A 25849-nucleotide genomic window follows, 5' to 3' on the forward strand; every position below is an offset into this window, starting at 1 on the left:
CGACAACAAAAGCTGTTGAAACAACAACATCAGAGGCAACAACTGTGAAGGTCGAGACAACAAAACCACCTAAAGTAGTCACCACCGGCCCTGTTACAACCTCCACCACAGCTGTTGTTGAAACTACAACCTCGTGCCTCCTTCCACAACAAGCCCAGAAACAACAGTTGTAACATCAAAACCATCTGTGAGCACCACAACTACTGAAGTCCCGTCAACAACAACTACAGGAACAACAACTAAACCTGTTGAAACAACAACATCAGAGGCAACAACTGTGAAGGTCGAGACAACAAAACCACCTAAAGTAGTCACCACCGGCCCTGTTACAACCTCCACCACAGCTGTTGTTGAAACTACAACCTCGGGCCTCCTTCTACAACAAGCCCAGAAACAACAGTTGTAACATCAAAACCATCTGTGAGCACCACAACTACTGAAGTCCCGTCAACAACAACTACAGGAACAACAACTAAACCTGTTGAAACAACAACATCAGAGGCAACAACTGTGAAGGTTGAGACAACAAAACCACCTAAAGTAGTCACCACTGGCCCTGTTACAACCTCCACCACAGCTGTTGTTGAAACTACAACCACCGTGCCTCCGTCCACAACAAGCCCAGAAACAACAGTTGTAACATCAAAACCATCTGTGAGCACCACAACTACTGAAGTCCCGTCAACAACAACTACAGGAACAACAACTAAACCTGTTGAAACAACAACATCAGAGGCAACAACTGTGAAGGTCGAGACAACAAAACCACCTAAAGTAGTCACCACCGGCCCTGTTACAACCTCCACCACAGCCGTTGTTGAAACTACAACCTCGGCGCCTCCTTCCACAACAAGCCCAGAAACAACAGTTGTAACATCAAAACCATCTGTGAGCACCACAACTACTGAAGTCCCGTCAACAACAACTACAGGAACAACAACTAAACCTGTTGAAACAACAACATCAGAGGCAACAACTGTGAAGGTCGAGACAACAAAACCACCTAAAGTAGTCACCACTGGCCCTGTTACAACCTCCACCACAGCCGTTGTTGAAACTACAACCTCGGCGCCTCCTTCCACAACAAGCCCAGAAACAACAGTTGTAACATCAAAACCATCTGTGAGCACCACAACTACTGAAGTCCCGTCAACAACAACTACAGGAACGACAACTAAACCTGTTGAAACAACAACATCAGAGGCAACAACTGTGAAGGTTGAGACAACAAAACCACCTAAAGTAGTCACCACCGGCCCTGTTACAACCTCCACCACAGGAACAACAACTAAACCTGTTGAAACAACAACATCAGAGGCAACAACTGTGAAGATTGAGACAACAAAACCACCTAAAGTAGTCACCACTGGCCCTGTTACAACCTCCACCACAGCTGTTGTTGAAACTACAACCTCCGTGCCTCCTTCCACAACAAGCCCAGAAACAACAGTTGTAACATCAAAACCATCTGTGAGCACCACAACTACTGAAGTCCCGTCAACAACAACTACAGGAACGACAACTAAACCTGTTGAAACAACAACATCAGAGGCAACAACTGTGAAGATTGAGACAACAAAACCACCTAAAGTAGTCACCACTGGCCCTGTTACAACCTCTACCACAGCTGTTGTTGAAACTACAACCTCCGTGCCTCCTTCCACAACAAGCCCAGAAACAACAGTTGTAACTTCAAAACCATCTGTGAGCACCACAACTACTGAAGTCCCGTCAACAACAACTACAGGAACAACAACTAAACCTGTTGAAACAACAACATCAGAGGCAACAACTGTGAAGGTCGAGACAACAAAACCACCTAAAGTAGTCACCACCGGCCCTGTTACAACCTCCACCACAGCAGTTGTTGAAACTACAACATCGGTTCCTCCTTCCACAACAAGTCCAGAAACAACAGTTGTAACATCAAAACCATCTGTGAGCACCACAACTACTGAAGTTCCATCAACAACAACTACAGGAACAACTAAACCTATTGAAACAACAACTTCAGAGGCAACAACTGTGAAGGTCGAGACAACAAAACCACCTAAAGTAGTCACCACCGGCCCTGTTACAACCTCCACCACAGCTGTTGTTGAAACTACAACCTCCGTGCCTCCTTCCACAACAAGCCCAGAAACAACAGTTGTAACATCAAAACCATCTGTGAGCACCACAACTACTGAAGTTCCATCAACAACAACGACAGGAAACAACTATCTAAACCTGTTGAAACAACAACATCAGAGGCAACAACTGTGAAGATTGAGACAACAAAACCACCTAAAGTAGTCACCACCGGCCCTGTTACAACCTCCACCACAGCTGTTGTTGAAACTACAACCTCTGTGCCTCCTTCCACAACAAGCCCAGAAACAACAGTTGTAACATCAAAACCATCTGTGAGCACCACAACTACTGAAGTCCCGTCAACAACAACTACAGGAACAACAACTAAACCTGTTGAAACAACAACATCAGAGGCAACAACTGTGAAGGTCGAGACAACAAAACCACCTAAAGTAGTCACCACTGGCCCTGTTACAACCTCCACCACAGCCGTTGTTGAAACTACAACCTCTGTGCCTCCTTCCACAACAAGCCCAGAAACAACAGTTGTAACATCAAAACCATCTGTGAGCACCACAACTACTGAAGTCCCGTCAACAACAACTACAGGAACGACAACTAAACCTGTTGAAACAACAACATCAGAGGCAACAACTGTGAAGGTCGAGACAACAAAACCACCTAAAGTAGTCACCACCGGCCCTGTTACAACCTCTACCACAGCTGTTGTTGAAACTACAACCTCGGTGCCTCCTTCCACAACAAGCCCAGAAACAACAGTTGTAACATCAAAACCATCTGTGAGCACCACAACTACTGAAGTTCCATCAACAACCACTACGGAAACAACTACTAAACCTGTTGAAACAACAACATCAGAGGCAACAACTGTGAAGGTTGAGACAACAAAACCACCTAAAGTAGTCACCACCGGCCCTGTTACAACCTCCACCACAGCTGTTGTTGAAACTACAACCTCTGTGCCTCCTTCCACAACAAGCCCAGAAACCACAATTCTTTCCACTATATCATCATTTTCCACCACTGCAACATTTTGTGTCTGCAATGTTAATGGAACCTCATTCTATCCTGGTAGGTTATTCTCCATTTCCTTCTTTGCTATTTTTCTTATTTTTTGTGTTTTGTTAAGCTTTTAAGCTTTTATAGACTTGACACACTTCCTCAAATTAACCCTTTACTCCACGATATTCTGACTGGTTAAACACAGGAATAAATAAGGAATGTTAAGAACAGTAAGTTCATAATATGTAGTTTCAAAATTATTATCAAGGGCGATATATCAGATGCTGAGTTAGCCAAAACACACTCTGCGATACTATTTTCACATCACTTCCTTGGAAATGATTAGCTCATGATTTTCTGTGAATCAACATATTCACCACATCCTTCATGAGGTATTTCTGATCACCTCGAAAAGGGTGACTCATTCAATGCTAATTACTTCATCGTTTGTAAGTTTTTTGTGCACCCTCAAGTGATAAATGATACTAAATGGTTCGTGAGGCCCACACGGAATCTGTGACCCCAAAATTTCATTAACTGTTTAGATTTTAAACAAATACAGATGCCGCTTGTAAAAGTTTAACACATCTAGACCACCTGCATGCGAGTGTGTGACAGTAGTGTATTTTCAGTAAAAATTAAGCTCAGCGGTAGTGGTGCAGTCTGATAATGTGTCAACATTTTGACAAACTGAAGAGACACTATTTGTCAACATCTCAACTTCCAGGTATCAGGTGAATGAAGTCTCCATTCATTAAGTCAGCTCACTCATTGATTTGTTTGTTCTCTTGCTGTGCCTACTTTGTTCTCTTTCCTGGGACTCGATGAATTTTGTTGGACATTTTGCACGTAGATATATGCTTATTTTGAATGTCCAAAGTTCTAAATTTTAAGTATATGCATTATTTTAGAACATTTGAGAAAGTGTTTTTGATTGTTGAAACACCTTGTCAGTTATTTTTTATCTAATATTTTATGCACCTCACAACAGTTGAGGCTTTCTCTGCGCCAGATTTAACCTTGTTTTAGTGGCCACTTGTCCTACATTTTAGCCTGCCTGACATTTCTAAGAAATGTTTGTTGTGAAATGCTAGTGAGGCAATTCAAAGGATTATCTAAAATCTACTAAATGTTTATTTAAGCTTGCCTGGGGGAATTTTTGGTTGTTTAAATCTATTATGTATGCATATTTTGTTCAGAAACAATCTTTGTGGGTATTCTTTTCCAACTGCTAATCGACTACAGCTATTTTGGGCTGTCACAAGAAGAACATGTGGAGCTCTTCTGGGTAGCATCCATAAGCTTTATTCCCCCAGCCTTAGCACAACATAACAACTTTGCTACACACAGGTGATGCGTCCCACTTCCTTTGTACGCCAAATTAACTAACACCCATATTAAATAACATAGTTCACTTTTCAAAATTAAATATTATAACAAAAATAAATCTCATCCTACATTTTCTCAAAGGAATATTGCATCATATTCCAAGCCAAAAATAGTCCTCTGAATCCAGCAGAAAATTCTTTTCATAAAAAAATTAAATGAATGAAAACTCAAGATCCCTTTCTCATATTTATATCCACTAAAAAGTCCAACCTGGACTATAGTAACTTAGTATCAGTCAAAAGTTTGTTTCTCTTTTCACATACCTCTATTGAAGAAGGAGCTGTCTGTGTAACAAAAATCTGCAATCTAAACATACACAGGATTATTAGATTTAGTAAGTCGCAAATCTGAAAGCAATCACTTTCTAATTTGCAATTATTCCTACTGCCAAAGAGTCAGTTCCCAGGCAAACTTGGCTGGCTATCAAAATGCGATATTATTGTATGTAGATTACTCTTTCTCAACCATAAACTGTTACAGAGAAAATCTCAGTACTGCAGTGTTGAAGAAATGATGCTGAACCTGGATGTCTTATGATGAAAGATTTATTGAACTTGAGCTCAATCAGAATCAGGATTCATTAGTACAGTGTGCTGCGCGTGATGTCAACCTGTTCAGACCCGAGAAAGTCCAACAGTAGTCTTTTATACAACTTTGAAAATGCTCAAGATAGTTTCACCCATTCTTGGCAAAAGCCCAAAACGGACGATAAGGAAAGGACTGAGCTTCTACTTCATGGGTGAAACAGCCAAAAATGGACGGTGTTACAGTGAAGACTCACCCAGTGAGCATCTAATCATCTGCCACTGTCAAGGCCTTGGTATCGGCCAGCTCCCCAGCATCTCCAGGGGAGATGGCTGTCATTGAGATTTAGTACAACAGCGAAGACCCAGGTCAACTCCTAATCTAAAGGGAAAATGAGAGAGAAGTAAAATCAGAATCAGAATTCCTTTATTTATTTATCCCCGAAGGGAAATTCTTTAAAATGTGTAAAGTAAAAGAATTCCCTTACACTAAAGCTGTGTCAGTTATAAGCTAACAAGCCAACAAACAATATAAACAAAAGATGCTAACTATTAGTTAGCATCAGATAGTTGCTGATGTTGGTGTTAAACAGTCACATGAAGTTGGTTATCAATTCAAGTCAACCAAGAACTCTGCAATCTAGCCATATACATGTGGCAGTGAACCATACCAGTCTTTGTGCAACTACAAATCCTGAATGAAACTGGAAGCAGTTACATCTCTGCCTGTAATTTTTTGACCCATACATTCTACAATTTGTTTATTGTTGAGGTGGTTGTGAAGTCCACATCCCTGTTTATGAAACTCCTACACAGACAGAAAGCAGGGGACAGAAGCAGTGCAGCCATAAATTATAACTAAACACAATAGATGCTCCCAGCATAGTTTTATTTATTATGTGACTCTTGTGGTGGATAGCTTTCTAATTTTACTCACTATAATGGTAAATTTACCCACATTTGGTCATTGGCAGGTGTTAATTTTGGACCCTTAGTATTAATGTTAGTTGACTCAGAAAATGAAGGTAAAGTAAATGTGTTCCCTTATTCTTATTAGACAGTTCACTGAATGTGCAAATGCAAATTCCATATAAATTCAGAATTTGGATACAATTAAAGAAGAACAGATGTAGCAAGGATGTATTAATGACAAACCAGATACAACATTAGAGGCATTGCCCTATTTGTTCCTACATAAATTGCTTGGAGGTGCATGAACACAAAAAAGTTTGATTTCCAGGTATAAAATTATGAGGATTTAGCTTCCACACTGGGGGATCCTTAAAACATGGGTATCAAAGTTAGTTCAGTTAAAAATGTGAATCTAGGATATAGCTTTAGGATATAGAGAATCTAGGACTGATTTCCAACTCTAAACCTTTATCCTCTTTCTGATTTTTACAGGGGATTTGTTGTACAATGTCACAGATGGCTTAGGGTGGTGTTATGTTGCATACTGCAATGCATCTTGTAAAGTTGATACACAATCCAGTCTATGTTCAACCACATCGACACCCACCACAACTAGCACCTCCACGACAGTATCAACCTCAACTTCTCCTCTCACAACAATTTCTACATCTACATCCACTCCATCAACAACTCCATCTACAACTACCCTGGACTGCAACAATGTGTCTCCACCAAGAAAGGTATAATACAGAATCTCTTTTTTCATTGTGACACATCTGTGGAGATGCTTTGGGCCCTATGTTGATTTGGACAAGGAATACATCCATTCATACATACATCTGGTGTAGTGTAGTATCTGTAGTAGTATCTGGGGGGGGTATCTGGGCTTACAATCCCCATGCCATAGCAAGAGGGTTACGTTAAGTTTGAATCCCAGTCTGGACCCTTCTGTGTGGAGTTTGCATGTTCTCCCTGTGGGCTGTGTGGGTTCTCCGCGTACTCCAGCTTCCCCCCACAATCCAAAAAACATGCACATTAGGTTAATTGGCTACTCTACATTGCCCCTAGGTGTGAGTGTATGGTTCTATCTTTTGTGTGTCAACCAAGTCAGCGACTGACTGGCGACCAGTCCAGGCTGTACCCCGCCTCTTGCCCATAGTCAGCTGGGATAGGCTTCAGCTCACCGGTGACCCTGACGGATAAGCAGTATAGAAAATGGATGAATGAATGAATATGAAGATAGCAATTGCTTTTGCATGCAAATGAGTCAAATCCAGTCTAACAAAATTAACAACATGCAAAATACAGGACCACATTTTGAATTTTACTTTCATTGTATATATATATATATATATATATATTGACTGCTGGATAATCAGTATGTTCAAAAACAACTTTTAATGAGTCATTATCCAGTCTTGGCACAAAGATGCTAGAATGAACAGTTGGGAATTTGCAAAGGTGTCCACCACAGCCGGTATTTGGCACACCCAAAAGCACTTTGCATGGTGCAGAAGGTAGAGCCCTGTATCTTAAAATGTCTTAGAGTATTACACTTTATTGTTTTTCACAACCACTGTTTCCAGCCTGATTTACTTCATCTTGATTCCCACCCAGAATGGAGAGTCCTGGGAGGTGAGCAACTGCACCACTGCTACTTGTATCAATGGGCAGATCACAGAGACGTCTACACCCTGTCCCACAAAACAACAACCCATGTGTGTCAATGGACGCAAAGCTGTCAAGGTCTATGATGATAATGGATGTTGCTTCGACTATGAGTGTGAATGTAAGTTATAGTTATTATAACCTTTGACTACAGTGTACCATATTGACTGTGCTTTTCAATGAATTTGTGGGTTAATGAGTTATACATTAGACATCATCTACAGGCCTGGTCTTCAGAGGAGTGGAACTGGTATTCACTAACTGTGTGCCCTCAGTAAATCTGAAGACATACAGACACATTTGTGTAATCTCTGCACAATACATTTGCAATGAGGACAGTGACACACTTGACAAACACAAAATGACAAGCAGTCATGTATCCACTTGATAAATACAGCACATGTTTGAGGCAAAACAAAACAAAATGAATAACATGATTACATTTAGGTATGTTATTTACATGTATGGTAAAAATTTGATGACATTTGTAGGAGTGGTTTCACCTGTGATGAGCAAATGGTCACATGGTGGCACTGATATATCCAGATACATGTCAAAGCTAATTTATTTGTTGGGCCATTGCCTGACTATCCACTAATTTTACATTGAAATTGCTTCAGTAGTAGTAGCTACTAAAACATCTAACTACTAGGCTGGATATCAAATCTAAATATCAAATACTAAGTGCTCTGTGGCAGATGCTAAATGCTAATACAGTCATAGCCATTTTGGTGTAATCAAAAATGTTTTCTGCTTGTTCTAGTTCTTACTTACTTATTACTTACTTACTTACTTATATGACTCTTCTTATCTTACAGGTGTGTGCAGTGTCTGGGGTGGATCCCACTACATGACATTTGATGGAAAATCATACACTTTCAATGAGAACTGCTCTCACTACCTGGTCAAAGAGATAATTACTAGACATAACCTAACTATTATAGCAAATAAACGTGACTGTGATCCTTCAGATAGTACCTTCTGTCCCCAGCCTCTCACTGTAATATACAGATTCAACACAGTAGTTTTGACTCAGTTGAAGACTTCAGGATCAACTGTTAATGTGGTAAGCAATGATTCAAATTTTTAAAGGTATTTGTTGTTGTAGTGTCTGTATCTCACTTCAGGGTACTGACTTAATCTGTCAAGTGCTGTGCCACATGGTTCTTTGTACTAAGAAATAATACTGCATTTGGTTCAGAGTCTTCTATTTTGTGTTTTGTGTCCTTGTCCCACAGGTGTATGTGAATGACAAGCGCATCTATCCCGCCTACAGTGGTTCTGGCCTGCTTCTTACCAGCACAGATATGATGATCACATTGGACATACCAGAGATTAACACCAAAGTGGTCTATAAGGGCTCCTCATTCAGCATTGACCTTCCTTATTCTCTCTTTAATGGGAACACTGAGGGACAGTGTGGTGAGTTGATGGTGGATTGGTGATCCGTACCCAAATTATATTCAGTTTAGTTGGCCAAATTACAAGGTGGAAAAATTTCGAACCATTGCAATGTCACTTATGTCTGAACCAGCAGACTGGTGCACCTTTTGACGCTGCCACCGTGCAGTCACAATAGACCTAATGATTACCCACATGCTGAATGAGATGGGCCTCATGCAAAAAAAAAAAAATCTGATTCATGAGCTTTGGTTATTATATATTAAATACTGATCAGAGAGAATTTCAAATAGAAGAAATAGAGGCCTGTCTCTAATATAAACCTGCTCCAAAGGCCTGATAAATAAAGGCTTCTCACTATTTTAGGAAATATGACACATTAATGCCAAAGAAAAAAATGTTAATACTAGAAAACAAGGGAAAAAAGCTTGAAAACAAACCTGTTTGTACTGCCAGTTTATGATTGACGTCCAGTGCTCTTACATCATTACACTGCCTCCTCTTTTCCAGGGACTTGCGACAACTCCCAGACCAACGACTGTCGTTCTCCAAATGGTCAAGTGGAGAGCTGCACAGACTCTGCTGGCCAGTGGTATGTCCCAGGGACAACTTGTGTCATCCCCACAGCCCCATCAGTTACTACAGCACCACCCAGGACTGAGTCAACATCTCCGTACTCAGCAACACAACCTGTTTGCAAACCTGCCATCTGTGAACTCCTAACCAGCAGGTGAGAGGAGAGAAATGCCCACTGTAGCCACCATTGTGGTAGTTTACCACTGTGGAGTAGAAGTAGACATCTGCAGATACTGTCTGTATAACCTGTCTGACTCACCAGTATAGCCTCAGTCTAACTGACAATTAGATGTTACATTTTGGCGATGAAAATGCTCTGTTCTATGATAATGTACAGTTAGGTACATTTATATCGGGATACATTTATACATTTTTTGCTGTTTGGCCTCTGTACACCACCACACTGAATTTGAAATGAAACACTCAAGATGTGAGCAAAGTGAAGATTTTCAGCTTTAATTCAAGGAATTTGACAAAAGTATGGCATTAACCGTGTAGGGATTAAAGCCATTTTTACACCCCCCGTTTGCCAGTTAATGCCATCTTTTTAAGAATTTTCCAAACTGTTGTTTTGGCCACTCCCAATGTTTTTGCCATCTCTCAGATGGGTTTATTTTGTTTTTTTCAGCCTAGTGATAGCCTCTTTCACTTAGACACCACTTTGGACCTCATGTTGAGTGTTCCAGTGAACAGCCACCAAAGACAAATGTAACACTCAGAACTACTACTAACTACTGCGCCTGCACCTAACTGTATATGATATTGACATAGCTTCTGCAAAGTAGTTAAAAAAGTTTTAGATGTGAAAAAGAGGTATTTAATGGTAATTTTAGCATGGCTGTTTTGATAATGCCCATGCTATTTTCATTGTGGGACCAGAGAAATACAAACTTCTCTACACTGTAATACAATAACACTATTAAGTAAGGCTACAAAATACACCATAGAACTAAATCACACAAATGAAACACAAATAAGTCCCCTGTGCACCATTACATGTTAAATTTTTTGTGCTCACTCAATGGTGCAATGTATTCTGATCACTCTTCCTGACATACTGACCCAAGTGGAGTTTGTATGTTCTTCCCATTTATGTTTATGTGGGTTTTCTCCAAGTACCATCAAAAGTATGCTCATCAGGTTAATTCTCTTTTCTCTATTCACTATACAGTCGCTACCTACTTCTCCACAGTGATGTGTCAAATGGAGTAAATAATGAATTTCACTATATTGTACTGAGCATAATTGTGCGTAATGAATAAAACATCTTCTTCTCCTTCTTCTAGTCTCTTTGCGCCATGCCTCGGAGTCGTACCTGCTGCACCATTTTTTGAGACCTGTGTGTCTGACAATTGCAATGGTGACAATAAGACCTGCTCCAGCCTGGAGGCCTATGCCACTGAATGCTCTAATGCAGGAGTCTGTATTGACTGGAGGAATGCTACTAATGGGCAGTGTGGTGAGTTATATACTCAATAGTGTACAATACTACATTTATCGCATGTTCTAAAAACGTGTATATAAACATACCTCCATCTTACAGAGCACAAGTGTCCAGGCAACAAAGTGTACAAGGCCTGTGGCCCCTCTGTCGAGCCAACATGTAATGAGAGGTAAAGTGTCAACAGTATGATATTTTTATTGAGTTTTTTAGGTAGCTTAACTTTTACAATCCACCTATTTAATTCAGGAACTCACATTTTTGCTGTCATCGAAGTACTACCCCTCGCCCCTCAGCACATTTCAAGACTTCACACCACTGTAATAACCAGTTATTTCACTTCTGACATCAGATACAACAAGAAGTTTGAGGTGGACAGCGAGGCACCCACTAACTACACTAAAGAGGGTTGCTTCTGTCCTGAGGGAACCACTTTATTCAACACTGTCTACGACACATGTGTTACCTCTTGTGGTAAGAGGAGATCGTATAGAAACTTGATTATTTTGTCACAGAAAAATTGGCTGTCACACCTGCAAAACTACAAACTCATTGTTTCTGTTTGAATTTCAGATTGTGTCGGACCAGACGGGAAACCTAAAGAGGTGAGAACTCTGTCTGACACATATGCTACATTCATGTACACTAGCAAAGCCCGGCCTGAACTGCCTGTCTGAACCAGTTTCTTTCTCTTAACCAGCCTGGTGACAGATGGACAACTGATTGCAACAGCTGTGTGTGTGACAAGGATTCCATGAGCATCCAGTGTGAGCCTGTTAAGTGCTCACCGGTAGCGGCCACGAACTGCAGCGAGCCTGGCCAGGAGCTGGTTAATAAGACAGATGGCTGCTGCACAATACCATCCTGCGGTCAGTTATAATGTCACTAAACTAGATGTCGTTCTGGTTTTGTGGCAATAGAATCTGCCAAATCTGGCACAGGCCCTATTTCGTGGAATTGGTGTAGTTTACTTTAAATCTTGTATCTCATCTCCACCTGATATTAACACGTGATCTGCATAATACCTGTTATGGTTCGTCACTGGCACATCTCCACCTCCGAATACTGACAACCATCCCATTCTTGTGTCCCCAACAGAATGCAATGTAAACCTGTGTCCTGCTCCTATGACCTGCCCTCTTGGCTTCAAACTCAATGCCACCAACGGCACCTGCTGCCAATCATATGAGTGTGGTATGTAATGGAACTCTGTCAACATAGCACTACTTGCAGTGTACAGTATGTAATGCAGTACTGTATGTACTGAAGACACATACATTTACACACAGTGAGCTTGTGCAGTAAGAGGCTTGTTGTTAAGAACTGCACAGTAGCTGAGAAATACCAGAGACAAAAATTAAGCATATGCAGTAACTGTTGTTGCAAATGTAAAAGCTTATTGCTGCACGCTGCAAGGAGGTTGCACATTTCTCATGGTCTTGCATATATGATTCTGCATGCTTCAGAATACTACAGAGCTGTAGTGCATATGGTTGATTGGTAATATTGGCAGCATCAATGAAAAGAAACACACTGAACAAATGAGAAAGGAAGATTTTAAAATTTGCTGACAATCTATTCTCAGTACAGAGATAGATTAACCTTGCTTTTATACATCCACATTACTAATCTAATAGTACACTGACTAGTGTCCATATTAACTCATGGCTCTTTCTCTTTCTGCAGTTCCTAAAGGTGTATGTGTCTATGACATGACTGAGTACGAGGTAAGCACACACTCCAGCCATTAGATATCAATATATATCAATCAATCAAACTTTACTAGAGTAAGTCAGTGAGCAGGTTTACAATTCAGCCATCCAAACACAACATCATTCAGAGCACCCGCTACACCATGAAATACTAATTAAAACATGCAACACAAAAGTCCCATTTCTTCATGAACTCTATGTTTCACCAAAAAGACAAAATAAACACATATGGTGCATTTAAGTACAGTATGAACTGCTGTCAGTCTTCAGAATTGATGTTTTGCTTTACTGCTGGGTCCACAAAACTGATGCAGTCACCTGACAGTTACCTGAGACAGTTTGACTTCATGTTTACACCTCTTGGTCTCTTTGCACTAAAGTCAGTGTGAACATGAAACAGATCAGAACTACAAAAGGCAACAGTCCAAAACATATGGACTCAAGTACATGTGTGAAAGCTTCCTTCTAGAATACTGAATCAATGTTTGAGAGTGAAATGTTGATCAATGTGTGTTCTATAGCCTGGTGCCAAGATAGTAACCCCAGAAACATCATCAGAACCACCACTAAACGCACCACCAGTACCAGAGCAACAATCAGAAACAACAACAACAGCATCATCAGGAGAACAGCCATCAGAAACAACAACAACACTATTATCAGCAGGAGAAACACCTTTGGAATCTGTGACAGAGGGTCCATTTAAACCTGGCCCCTGCCAGGAGTGTTTCTGTGGCCCCAAAATGGATCCAATCACCAAGCTGAACATCATTACCTGCACACCTGTTGTCTGCAATACAAACTGCTCTGAAGTAAGCTCATTCAAAGCACACACACACACATTCAGTACCCCTACATAAAAACACATTTATTGGAACAAATGTCAAGGTCATATTCACACTCATTGACCACTTTATTTGGTACAACTATACAAGCTAATATTGTAGCTACAGCAAATTACACATTACACTGTATGTGATGGACAAAACATGAGAAATACCTCTCAGTCCAGTACAACAGCTCCATAAACTTCAACCTTGTAGTGAACATGTAATTGAATTAACCACTGCTTAACAGTGTTAACAAATAGTGAACCTTAAAAGCATCTAAAGGTAGACATTATGACAGAGCTGCGGTATTGGATTCCATTAGAATGTACTGGTGTACCTGTTGAAGTGGCCCCTGCCTATATTAGTATGTATGCATTTACCTCATCCTCATCTTTTTCTTTCTTAATGCTGTTTACACTCATTTTCCTTTGTAAATGTATTTGTATTTTTTCTTCTTTACAGTACTGTAATCAGCATTTTTGGAAAAACAAAACCCATATTCTAGACTAAATTTGCATCTACCAGAGTACTGAACAGTACTCTTCAGGCACCTTGTCATTTTCTTTAAGATCAAAATAGATATATTTGCATCCGTTGTTGGGCACCAATGAGTCACATACACTGTAGTATTTTCTTACAAATCCAAATGAGTTTGTTATTTTCTTTTTTCACTCACCCTGTCTCCAGGGGTATGAATATAAGACTGAACCTGACAAGTGCTGTGGGATGTGTGTTCAGAAGAGCTGTATTTTCACCACAACTGACAACACAACGCATATCATTGAGGTCAGTACTGCAACTGTCCATTTCCTCTCATTTTTAACGGGCTAAGGATAAGAGAAAGGGGCTGTAAGTTGTAGCAAGAGAGTTCTGTTCACCATCTGATCAACAACTCAGACATACATTTAGATGAATTGTTAATGGAAGTAAACAAGCAGATTTTATTCTTTCATTAAACTGAGAATAAGACAGTCCTAATTTACATAGTTTTATATTCATTTTATGTTTTATATTTTTATATATTTTTATATTGTAGATATATTTTTATTTTAATTCTTTGACCTGTTGATTTCTAATCTTTGTTGGAGCAACTGTAACAAACCCAATTTTCCTCAGGGGTCAATAAAGTATTCTGATTCTGATTTCAAAACATGAAAGTTGTGTCAATTTTTACCAAGGTGTAAAAATATGTGGTGAATATTAAACAAAATACCAGAAGGCATTCAAATCATCTGCATCATATTTGATAGTGTCAGTTCTTGGTAGAAAAGTAGTGGTGCTTGGACCGAGTTGTACAACTGTGTTGAATATCTGACTTACTGTAACTTTCTGGTGGAACAGGTCAACAACACTTTTGTACCCCCTGATGACAAGTGTGTGCAGTATACCTGTGAGAAGATCAATGGACAGCTTGTTACCAAGGAGACCAAGACCACGTGTCCTCCCTTCAACCCCTTGGACTGTGAACCTGTGAGTACATCAAACATCTGCAATTGATACCCGTCTCCCCACATACTGTCTACTGTATGTCTAACACACAACAATGTGTCTGCCTCCTCCAGGGCACTGAGACTACTGATGCTAACGGATGTTGCAAAACCTGTAAGTTTGGAATTATTATTTAAAGAGAGACTTTGACTCCACTAAGTCCTGCGTATGTATGTGTCATGGTTAGAGCCTAACAGTCGCTGTGTGTTCCAGGCAAAGTGCGGAGAATCTGTGAGGTCCAGAGTGAGCAGACAGTCATCACGGTGAACAACTGTCAGAGCACACAGCCAGTCAACCTGACATCCTGCGCTGGACACTGTGGAAGTTCGTCTATGTGAGTCTATTTTATGGAAACCTCTTTTCACTAATGTGACATATATAAAAAAAAATCCTATAAGATGTTATTATGAGAAAACACAAAATAATGACTTTGCAAGTCAACATAAAATAATTGTGATTATTTTGAGAAAGTTTCTCATTATTTTCAGAAGAAGTCAGGTCCTAGTAGATTTATGGTGACTACTGCAGAGCCCAACGAGAGGTCAAAATATCATTTGCAATGAACACTGGGCTTCTATGAGAATGCTCAACAAAACTTCTTTCCTTGACTTGAACATTGTGCCATTTTTTGTTAGCTATCTTAGCCTGTTAGAACACCCCAAAACAAAAAATCAAAAAAAATTGGACAACTCTAATCAGTAATAAGTACGAAATAAATAAGAGATTGATCTTAAAACTGGATTTTGAGCAAAAGACCAAACCCTAACAAGATGTGATGAAGGGGATAAAAGATAATGATCCACAGCCTTTTATGTTCAACTCCCTGATGAATGACTGTCATCCATCTGTGTGTATACAGATATTCTGCAGCAGCTAACACGATGATACACCAGTGTGAGTGTTGCCAAGAGGCCACCACCAGTCAGAGGCAGGTGGAGCTGACCTGCGCCGATGGCTCCAAGGTCCAGCACAGCTACACAGTGGTGGAGACATGCCGCTGCACCAAAGCAGAATGTGTGCCGGGGACCACGCCCAAACCACAGCGCCGCAGGAGACGCTGATCGATCAGTTACTGGACTGACTGGACTCACACTGGACTGAAACCTTACACTGTGCAAAACTTTGACCTTTTTATTTCTGTCAGATTTTATTATTTATAGCTCAAAATGTGTCACAAGATGCTACTGTTCTGTAAACTTCCTTCAAATTAAAATTTCTTGGATAATAATTATTAAAATTATATTTCTGCAATATGAACAGTTGCACTGACATTTGTGTTGATCCCTGGGGAAATGTGAATATTAATTCAATTATAATTATTATTAATTTAACAATCACAAAATTAATTTCTTTGAAGAACAACTATATTTTGGTAAACAAATGGTAAAAAGATGAGGTTGTTTCATAAACATTCTGAAGACAGTCTGACACTTTGGAGGGCACTAATGAAGCTCTAGCTATCAATGGACACTTTCTGCAAAGCTTCAGACTTGAAATCAGTAAGACATCCTGACCAAAACCTCACAGAAAGGCTCTGCATTCTCAAGGCGAACGACCTTATAGCAGCTCACTTCACACTGTGCCTGGACTTTCACATGCCGTGCACTGTTGAGTTGATAAGAATAGAATCACATGACACAGAATAAAATGTGACATTTTAAGAATCTCATTTTGGAATCACAAGTGAAAAATCACAACTATCAGACAACATCTCTTAAATGAAACCTTTGGCAAACAGCACATTAACAACAAGACCTCAAAACCTACTTGTCAATGGAAAGCTATACATGTAAAGCTCTGCTTGCAGTGTTAGAAGCTGATGTCCATTACATCGACCTATGTATCATGAATGCGCTAACCCAGTCAATTTTTTCCTTATGTGAAATCTTTGACCTGATGGTGCTATAGTACAAGTCAGGAGTCACCTTCTGGAGACCCTGAACATCCAGCGCATATTTAAGTCTGGTCACTGTCATCTTAGGCCTCACTGATCAACTATTTATTTAGCTCATTAAAAGTGGACTAAATGACTGTGTTCAGGTCTCCATTTTACCTGAGTCACTGAGTACTAGTGATGCAGGAAGTTCTATCCACGGGCACTGCTGTTAATTTGACATTTGAGTAGCCAGGTCATAAGAATTAACCTTGTGATTAATAGAGGATGTATTAGATGGGATGGGGAGTGCTTTACACACGATGCCCAGCTGATTATTTAAATCTCCCAACACACCAACAGTATTGGTCAGAATCTGATGTTAATTTATGTTCTGTGTTCTTGGTCACACACAGTCCAAGTTCAGAGTCAAACTGATTGGGCCAAAGCAGCTGTCCTCCTGATGAATCCTGACTTTCATCAGAACTGTCTAATGTCTAATGTGTATTTCAGAAGCTAAAAGTGTAATTCTGCTTCCCATGGAGCGTTTCCTCTATAATGTCAAGTTTATAACTACAACTTTTAGTTTCGCTGCTTAAATGAGCCATTTGCTGCCGTGATATTACTATGGTGCACATGTAAATGTTAAATAACTGAAAGTAGCCTCTCTAATCATTAAATTGTTGAAGAAACACTCATACACCAATACAACAAAATAAAGGGATCACATGGAGAGCTTGCACTGGTTGACATAATTTAAAAGGCTAAATATACAGAGACGTGTAGAGGTGTAGTGAAATGTCCAGTGCACCAGCAGGTCTTTCTTTCAGAGAAAATTATTTGTTTGAGTGTGCGGCAGGTGGATGATTACGTGAACATGCAGATTCAGATGAACTCAGAGCTGATCCACACATCACTACCATGTAGACATCTTGGTCTCAAAAGCACAACAGACAACATCCTACTGGGCGTTGCAACATTCTGACTGAAGTTACATCTCATCATGCTCACACTGTGTCTTTACCTCAGGTCTTCGTTTTGGAAGTGACTCCACAGGATATTAACTATCAACGTCAAGTCTTAACATCCTCACTTCACTGACTGGAAATGGGTCACTGTGAAAGATCCCTCAATCCGTCAGGTCACTTGTTCATTCACACTTCTCTCATCATCTTATAGATTCTATATAATTTAAAACATACATAATAATTTATCAGATTTAGAGTGCACTGAACATTTTACAGCTACATATGAAACAGAAGCAGTTCATTGCCGGTTACTTTAGACAGGTTCTCCACACACTATTAAAACTACCATAAACTGGAGATGGACTCACTGCAGCTCAAATGGTACAAATCAAAACCTGGGATCAGTGGGGGGAAAACACGTGGGTTACCATGGACAGAGGGAAAGAATGTAATGTTGAAACAATCAAGAAACAGATCATTTGGGCTTCTAAGATTTACAACAGTCATCAAGTCACTCTACTATAATTTCAATGTTCGATCTGAGTCTGTGCTGTGATACAAACTTTAATGATCCAATCATAACTTAAAGAATGGCCCGAATACATCTGCAAATGATATCATCTTAAACCCAAAGGTGAATAACGTTGTTGCAATAATTTCAGGATATGGTATATGTGTGTTAGCACAGACAATCCAGGTTTCATGTACCATGAGGCCAACAGTGAGAGAAAATAAACTTCTGAGACTACCAGTTGAACTGCTGGGAGCTCAGACATGGCTGCAGTGTGGGAGGACTCTATCCAAGTATGTGTATGTGTGCAATGGATGAGCAGTCTCTCCATAAGTAAAGACTGGTTTCATGTGCATGCATGCGTGTGTGTGTGTGTGTGTGCACGTGTGTGTTGGCATGTCCGCTGTGAGCTTGTACTCTGCAGTTAGAGTTCCTCAGCCATTTGCAGCAAAGAATTGATGGCTGCGTCCTTGTTGCCTTGCTGAGCATCCAGCACAGTGCGAACCACCTCCTTATCCAGGTTGGGGAACATGTCCTGCAGAGCCTTCAGGTCCTCCTCGCTGCACACTGGCCCCTGGGTCCCAACAGCTGGCATGGCTGCTGGCATTGACATGGGCACCATACCCTGGTTGTAGACTGTAGGCACTCCTAGTGACACAGAACACACACAGCTTTCATCTAGCAGCACTGTAACAAAGTCACAGATGACGTTACACATTAGCTTGTTTTGATAGGGTGAGTGGTGAAGAAGAGAACATGAATGTAGTGTTAGTGTGTGTGTGTGTCTGACCTGTAATGGGCACGTATCCTACTCCTTGCTGATACACAGATGGCATTAGGACAACAGGCTGAGTCATCATCCCTGCTGGTAAGGACTGGCACAGATACACAAAGATAGTAATCACATCCCTGCAACAGCTGCACTCCACGACCTGAAGTCTTAGGACATTAATGTCCATACCAGCAGAGGGCAGCAAAGTGAACAGTGCGTCGAGGGAAGATCCTGACATTAACTATGAAAGCTTAGGGCACCTAAACACTACGTACGTTTGGGCAGTTCCACAGGCAAGGTGTTGTATCACATGATCATCTCATGAATGTACTTCCAACAATGTGAAACTTATAGAAAGATTCAATCAGGACCAAGACTTTTGACTTACTACAGTATGTGTTTATATAGTCAGCACTGGGGAGGTTCAGAGGCAAAGGAAAAAAAAAACTGTTTATTGACTGTTTAATTAGTTTAATTAATTAGACTGTTTATTTAATTAGACGGTGTCAATTTCACTTGACTTCCAATTAACCTCACCACACCCAGCTGTTGATCACTTAAAAGCTTTTTCCTCCATACAAAATCAAATGTGGAGTTGGTCATAAAAATCCTAAGGTGATCCCATGAGTAATATAGAATCTACAATTTTTCCAACATCACTATCAGAAAACTGAGAATTTTCACTGAGGATGAATCCAAATGCCCTTTCTCTGAATTTGTCAATTTTGTGCCTGTGAGGGCATGTGACCACAAGGCATGTAAGGCATTCTGTTTCTGTAGGCTATATAATGGCCTATTTTACACATTTGTATTAAGTTCTTTTAGTTGGCAGTTGGAAAACTACAACATTACAGCCATATTGCAATGAACTGTGGGTAATTATATCAGTGAGGTCTGGTGAAGTCTGGACCCCATGTTTGAGGGCCCTTGTGAACTGGATGAAATGTGGCTTTGGACAGCCATCAAAACTTCACTGTTACTGAGATCACACCTGCAAAGTCCACACGTCTGTCAACACTTTTTGCTCGGTTTCACAGGGTGTCAGTAAAGGTACTCACAGCAAAAGACATCACCAGGTTGATCATGCCCTCCTTGTCGTCGCCCTGCCTGCCACTGAGGCTAAACCACTCATCCACCACCCTGCCCTCCCTCAGGCTTTCAGGGATGGTGACATGAGTCCATGCTATCCTGTCATCCATGGAGAACGCTCTCTGGACAGCATGTCAGCAAGGACACATGGAAACAGAAAACACAGCACATCAGATCACTAAATACACGCATGTAAAAAGGAGGAAATACCATCTGTTGCTCTGTCAATAGGTGTATTTTAAAGTTTAAGGATATTTTCTCTCAGACCTGACTTCTATGTCAGAAGCTGTGGTTTAGTTTAAACTCAGTAAACCTGAATGTAAAGATGTGCTCCATCGGAAACTTTGGTACAGGAGACTGCACAGCTGGATTGGCTGTCAGGCAACTTTAACAGCTCTGCACTGTCATTTGATAATTTATTGTTTGTATATGAACATGCACGCACTGTCCAAGTAATATATGGTCCAAAATAATGATAAAGGAACAGATAGTGAATCAGAAAACAAATGCAATCTAAAACTCAGGAAACGAGCACTTGAGTTGGTCCTGTTTGTCTGTGTAAAACTACACCCTGGTGGTGTCCGAGCACTTTCCCAATTCCCAATAAAGGGTGAGTCAGTCTGATTTCCACAACTCAGCAGCCTGTATGACCTCCTCCACCTCCTCACCTCATCAAAGATCTCCAGGTAGAAGGAATCCACCCCAGGAGGCACTGTGCACTGGATCACCTTGTTCCAGCGTGGGTTCTTGGCTCCGTTGTGAGCAGTTGGGGTCTCATAGACTGCATAGCCCAGTCGGATCCTACAGTACGGATCCATCCGGGTCATACCATAGTTTTTAGCCAGCTTTGCCTACGCAGCAAAACAAGGAGGGTGACTTCAGATTTCACTATATTTTGTCAAGGAGCCCAACCAAGAAGAATTTATACGCCAAAGAACTATATTTTATTTTTTTATATTTTCAAAATTAGTCATTTCATAATATGAACAAATAATATTTCTTTTATTGGCAAGTGGTGATGGTTTTTCACAGAGACCTACCACCCTCATTATCCATTAGTCATGGAACATACAGTGTGTCGACTGCTATCCATTACTGAACTCATCCAGCTTAACATGATGTTAGCCAGCTAAAATGAACCTGTTAATTATCAACGAGCTAACACATCTGAAGGTTTACTAAATGGGAGTCCCACTTTAAGTAACAACTACACTACAGGTGTTGATTTACAGTTGAGCACCAAAAGTCACCCAGTGATATTAAATCTGCAAAGCTGATCAGGCCATCTTATGCTTTTATTCCCCATGGGAATGGGGACATTCTTTCTTTCGTGTGCTACAGCTTTACAGTAGATTTATGCATCCATGTGACTGTGTAAATGTGAAGTTATGTAGCTGAGTTATCATGCCAATCACCGTTAGCAGATGGTCTGCAGTGTATCTTTTGTCAGATATTCGTTACTGAAAGGAAGACTATTGAGAGTATTTCTTTAACTTCCTTAAACATTCTATAAATGCCAACAGCAACAGGGAAAACACAATCAGCCAATCAAAGTTGCTTTACAATCCATCTTTACATGGACACCATTTCTAGAAAGAGTTATTGCTGTCATTCTTACACTTTCATAGTTTAATAATTATTTTTGTTGAAATAATGGCAACTAGCATGATCATATTAAAAGTATAATGTCCTATAGATGAGGTGGAAAGGAATGAGGCTTGTCTGAGGGCCCAAAAACAAACAATAAATACACGACTCAAGTTACTGCAATACAAATGGCTGACCAGAACCTACATAACCCCTGTTAAACTACATCATATGTTTAGGAATATTCCAGATGTGTGTACTAAATTTCAGAATGATAAAGGTACCCTCATTCATTTTCTGTGGGAATGTCCAAAGATTCAAAAGTTTTGGAGTGAAGTAATCATTTATCTGTCACAGGTGTTTAATGTTAAGATTCCTTTTTGTGCTAAACTTTGTGTAATGGGAATTTATGCCAAAACAAATTCCTTGCAGGTGGAACCTACCTGGCAATAAAAGTTATTTCTGATTCTGATTTATCCTGAAGACTTCATACAAACCCGGAAACAGACTAAGCTGTTGGACTTTGGACTGTTTCATGCCAGGAGAGCGATTGCATTATGTTGGAAAAATATAGAACATCCTTCTATACAACAATGGATAAAAGAACTTTAAGAATGTATAGGTCTAACCTACATTGCCAAAGAAATTAGGGGCATTCATATTTGTTTTATTTATTTATTTTATTTTCTATGCAAGTTTATGGTGTGTATTTGTGTATTTGTGTATGTGTGTGTGTGTGTGTGTGTGTGTGTGTGTGTGTGTGTGTGTGTGTGTGTGTCTGTGAGAGAGAGAGAGAGAGAGAGAGAGAGAGACAGAGAGAGAGAGAGAGAGAGAATGGATTTATTGAGACCTGTTGTGGGTCTAACTGTCTATGTGTGTTTTGTATTGCAAATTTAAAAACCAATAAAAATATTGGGGGGGAAAAAAAAAAGTATAATGTCCTTTATAATGTGTTTTTATAGCTTAGAGTTATAAAGTTATTGGAACAAATATTCAAATAAGATGCAGTTGTATTTCCAACCAGAAAGCTGAGCTGTGTTTACCTGGACCACAGTAATGCTGAGTCGCCCTACAGTGCCGAGTGAGCCTCCATATTGCAGCTGTCTGGCTGCCTGGGCATCCAGCTGGACCTGCTGCTGCTGCTGTGTGGGAGTGATCCGCAGGAAGTCCTGGGGAAGCTCGCCGATATACACCTGGATACGCATATACACACATGCATAAATACATCCAGCGAGTGAAGACAAAAAAACACAACCGAAACAGACCAACAGTGTAAAAAAAAACTTAAAAGTTTACTAGTTTAAATTCAATTTGAGGACTATCACGGAAATAAGGAATTGTAAACAAGCCTGTGCTATCCTATTCTGTTTTTTTAGACGTCTATGATTGCGTCTTTGTGCAATTATATATATATATATTTTAAACTAAAAGCAAGCATACAAAGACAATATGAGGAACACCTGACTGAAAAATTAGTTGTCATCATTCCAATCTTGTGATCATCACGTGAGTCTAAAATGACTCATCTTAACAATATGGGCATATTAGTCTTCTTGTTCAAGTACACATGTGATCAACAGCATGTGGTGTGTACACAGTACAGTAAAATGCCTTACCATGTCATATCCAGATAAAAACAATAAAACAATATCATAGGCATACCAGATCATAAGCAGGCATTATTGACTTAAATTAAATAAGCTGGCTCATTTAACAAGAATGCATGGAAACAGACTGATTAAAACTTCTCACAACAGGTAGCTAACAAAAACTAGGGGATCTGCATTAAACTGTTTTCTTTGCTTTAGGTTACAATCTGCTGGTTAAATGACATATATATTCGCTCCTGTAATATACCATCAATCCAAACATGAAAACAATCCTGAACTGCAGCCTATGGCAATAATATAATTTTGATTGAAAGCCCTCTGGCTCAGACAGTGCAGGTAATGTCACCCTTTCCCACTGCAAATTATCATTATCATACCGACCTTTAAAAATCTACTATCAGTAAATCTCACGTGTGGGCTGAACATGTGATGCGAGAATCCGCTTCACTATTAAAATGTTAAATTCGCAATTTTAAGTTTACATTGCGCAAAATTCTAAATATGTGTGAGCTAACTTTCCTTGGAAATTTTCCAGAAATTCACCAACTCTTGGCAACACCTGTTGTCTGCCATAGATTTACCATTATCAAGTCCAAGTGGCTGCTTGGAACAGCTATTAACACGTTTGTCTTCAAACCTGATCAGATAACTTCAAGGTATAAGGAGTCAGCATTTAACTCTCACCATTCAACACTTTAAGTTCTCAGCTTGTACAAACTAAAGACAGCACATGCGACAGCTGTGATGAACACTACATACAACAAGATCACTGAATGAGAGACTTTGTCAGAAGAACCACGTGATTAGCAGAAATCAAGTTTTCCCGGCAGAACATTGCACTGTAAACAGACCATCAATGTTACAAATTTCCCCTGTTAGTGGTGTTAATATTGTGGCTGATTGTTAAATATAAGTAAAGGAAGAAAAAAAACATGACTGGTTGGTGTACATGATTATGTGATGTTGCAGCTGTGTGCACCTCTGTGCCTCGAGCCACACAAACCTCTGAGGCTTTTGCGCTCTCTGCAGTCATCACCGTGGACCAATGTCTGTGCTGAAAGGTGATGGAGAAAAGTACTGGAGACAACTCCACTCACATACCACTCCACTCACTATAAAAATAATCTTACTGTTACTTGAAATAGCTACATGCACGCCATGTACTGTGTGACTTGTCATATGCAGCACGATATTCTACCTTTGCTCTGAGGCTGTAAATTTTACTCTGTTACATTACAATACCAGTAAGGGAGTTTAGGCTCAGAACACTCAGGGATGAAGCAGCAGCAGCCTGCAGGACCTACGGGACAGATCCAAAGCAGATCCTGTGCTCACTGTCCTTACTGTTGCTGCTGACTCAAACAAGATGCAGGAGATTTTCTGTGAATGGCACACATCCAGTGTGTCCAGTCAATTTAACTGTCATTATAAATCAAACAAATCAGCTTCCCTTCAGCTTTTTGTGGGAATCTGATGTGTGTCAGTTAGAAAAAAAATACTGGTGACGGGAGTAATGTTAGCAATCACCTGTCCCAAACAATAATTGCTAAGTGACACATGTATCTCTCCTAGGACAAAATGAAAAGATAAGATCAGTTGTGTATACATACAATAAATGAGGTAGGGAAGCACATTTTTATCCTTTTACTTATTAAATTAATCACTATTACCAAGTCTACTTTTGATGGCTACTTTGTACTAAAGGACTTGTTTTTAGAGAGTAGCTGTAACTTTACCTGAGTACAGTTATTGTCTTGCATTACCCACATCCGGGAACAGAGGGGACTAGCCCTGAAATTAAAGGACGGGTAACATAACGGTCTTAGTCTTAGTTTGATGACTACTCCAAGAAGGGCCAACTCTCTGCGTCAGACACTGTACACTTCCTTGACAGATTAATCCGTGTATGAGCTGCTGTAGCAGTTAAACCCAGAGACTCGTAACTTAGCTATTCCAACATAACATTAGATCGAAATTTACCGTGAATGACTATTTCTCCTTCACGGTCAGCAGGTCACAGCGTGAGTATAACTATAGATTGCTGTTTAATGGCTAAAGTTAGCTTTGTTGACAAACCACAGACGAGTTAGTTCCGCCTAGCCGTATACCTGTAGCAACAACACAATATATAAACCACAAACTGAATTGACAGAGAGTCCGGTTTATACCTGTCCCCGCTGGGTGCTGATAGTTGTCGCCATGTTGTTAGTTTCTTCTTCTCTGATCACAGACGTTTTTAGCAAATTAACTAACAAGCTTCGACTTCTGGAATGGGATTGGACTCGACCCGGAAGTGATTTTTCCTTTTTTTTTTTTCCTTATTAATGTTTTTTTTTTTTTTTTTTTTTTTTTAGAAATCTTTATTATCGGTAGAAAGCGCGTTTTTACATTTAATAATAATC

At 40.0% G+C, this 25849-nt stretch overlaps 2 protein-coding genes across 3 annotated transcripts in view; one reads left to right on the forward strand and one right to left on the reverse strand.

Moving 5' to 3' along the window:
* Positions 1–16294, forward strand: part of LOC124064435 (mucin-2-like) — a 33347-nt gene extending 17053 nt beyond the window's left edge. The window contains exons 3-22 of the mRNA XM_046398894.1: positions 464–1730; positions 2192–3165; positions 6414–6661; positions 7539–7710; positions 8408–8655; positions 8828–9011; positions 9501–9720; positions 10853–11025; positions 11110–11179; positions 11360–11481; positions 11581–11612; positions 11708–11876; positions 12106–12201; positions 12694–12734; positions 13241–13531; positions 14237–14335; positions 14891–15019; positions 15112–15151; positions 15251–15371; positions 15897–16294. Of these exons, the coding sequence (XP_046254850.1) occupies positions 464–1730; positions 2192–3165; positions 6414–6661; positions 7539–7710; positions 8408–8655; positions 8828–9011; positions 9501–9720; positions 10853–11025; positions 11110–11179; positions 11360–11481; positions 11581–11612; positions 11708–11876; positions 12106–12201; positions 12694–12734; positions 13241–13531; positions 14237–14335; positions 14891–15019; positions 15112–15151; positions 15251–15371; positions 15897–16098 (4898 nt within the window). The 3' untranslated portion in view covers positions 16099–16294. The remainder of the gene's footprint in view (positions 1–463; positions 1731–2191; positions 3166–6413; positions 6662–7538; positions 7711–8407; positions 8656–8827; positions 9012–9500; positions 9721–10852; positions 11026–11109; positions 11180–11359; positions 11482–11580; positions 11613–11707; positions 11877–12105; positions 12202–12693; positions 12735–13240; positions 13532–14236; positions 14336–14890; positions 15020–15111; positions 15152–15250; positions 15372–15896) is intronic.
* A 386-nt stretch (positions 16295–16680) lies between these two features.
* On the reverse strand, positions 16681–25756 carry LOC124060633 (toll interacting protein). Of its 2 annotated transcripts, XM_046391860.1 has the most exons (7): positions 25616–25744; positions 24451–24501; positions 22881–23030; positions 20919–21101; positions 20220–20372; positions 19180–19264; positions 16681–19037 (listed from the first exon to the last, which is right to left on the reverse strand). In XM_046391860.1, exons 1-7 carry the CDS (start codon positions 25646–25648, stop codon positions 18814–18816), a joined length of 879 nt encoding a protein of 292 aa, XP_046247816.1. In that variant the 5' UTR covers positions 25649–25744; the 3' UTR covers positions 16681–18813. The 2 variants fall into 2 exon arrangements, with proteins under 2 accessions (XP_046247816.1, XP_046247899.1); XM_046391943.1 differs by lacking the exon at positions 24451–24501 and having other exon boundaries at positions 25616–25756.
* Between the last annotated feature and the right edge of the window lie 93 nt (positions 25757–25849).

Source organism: Scatophagus argus, chromosome 1 (genome assembly GCF_020382885.2).
Source record: "Scatophagus argus isolate fScaArg1 chromosome 1, fScaArg1.pri, whole genome shotgun sequence".
NCBI classification, from domain to species: Eukaryota; Metazoa; Chordata; class Actinopteri; family Scatophagidae; genus Scatophagus; species Scatophagus argus.

Bases quoted from the DNA above. Each gene is read 5' to 3' on its own strand.
- LOC124060633 (XM_046391860.1), bottom strand. From the start codon at position 25,648: ATGGCGACAACTATCAGCACCCAGCGGGGACAG. The intron at 20,373-20,918 runs GTGAGGAGGTGG...CATGCTGTCCAG, and splicing joins ACCTGGAGATCTTTGATGAG to AGAGCGTTCTCCATGGATGA. The intron at 19,265-20,219 runs GTGAGTACCTTT...TATCTGTGCCAG, and splicing joins ACCTGGTGATGTCTTTTGCT to TCCTTACCAGCAGGGATGAT.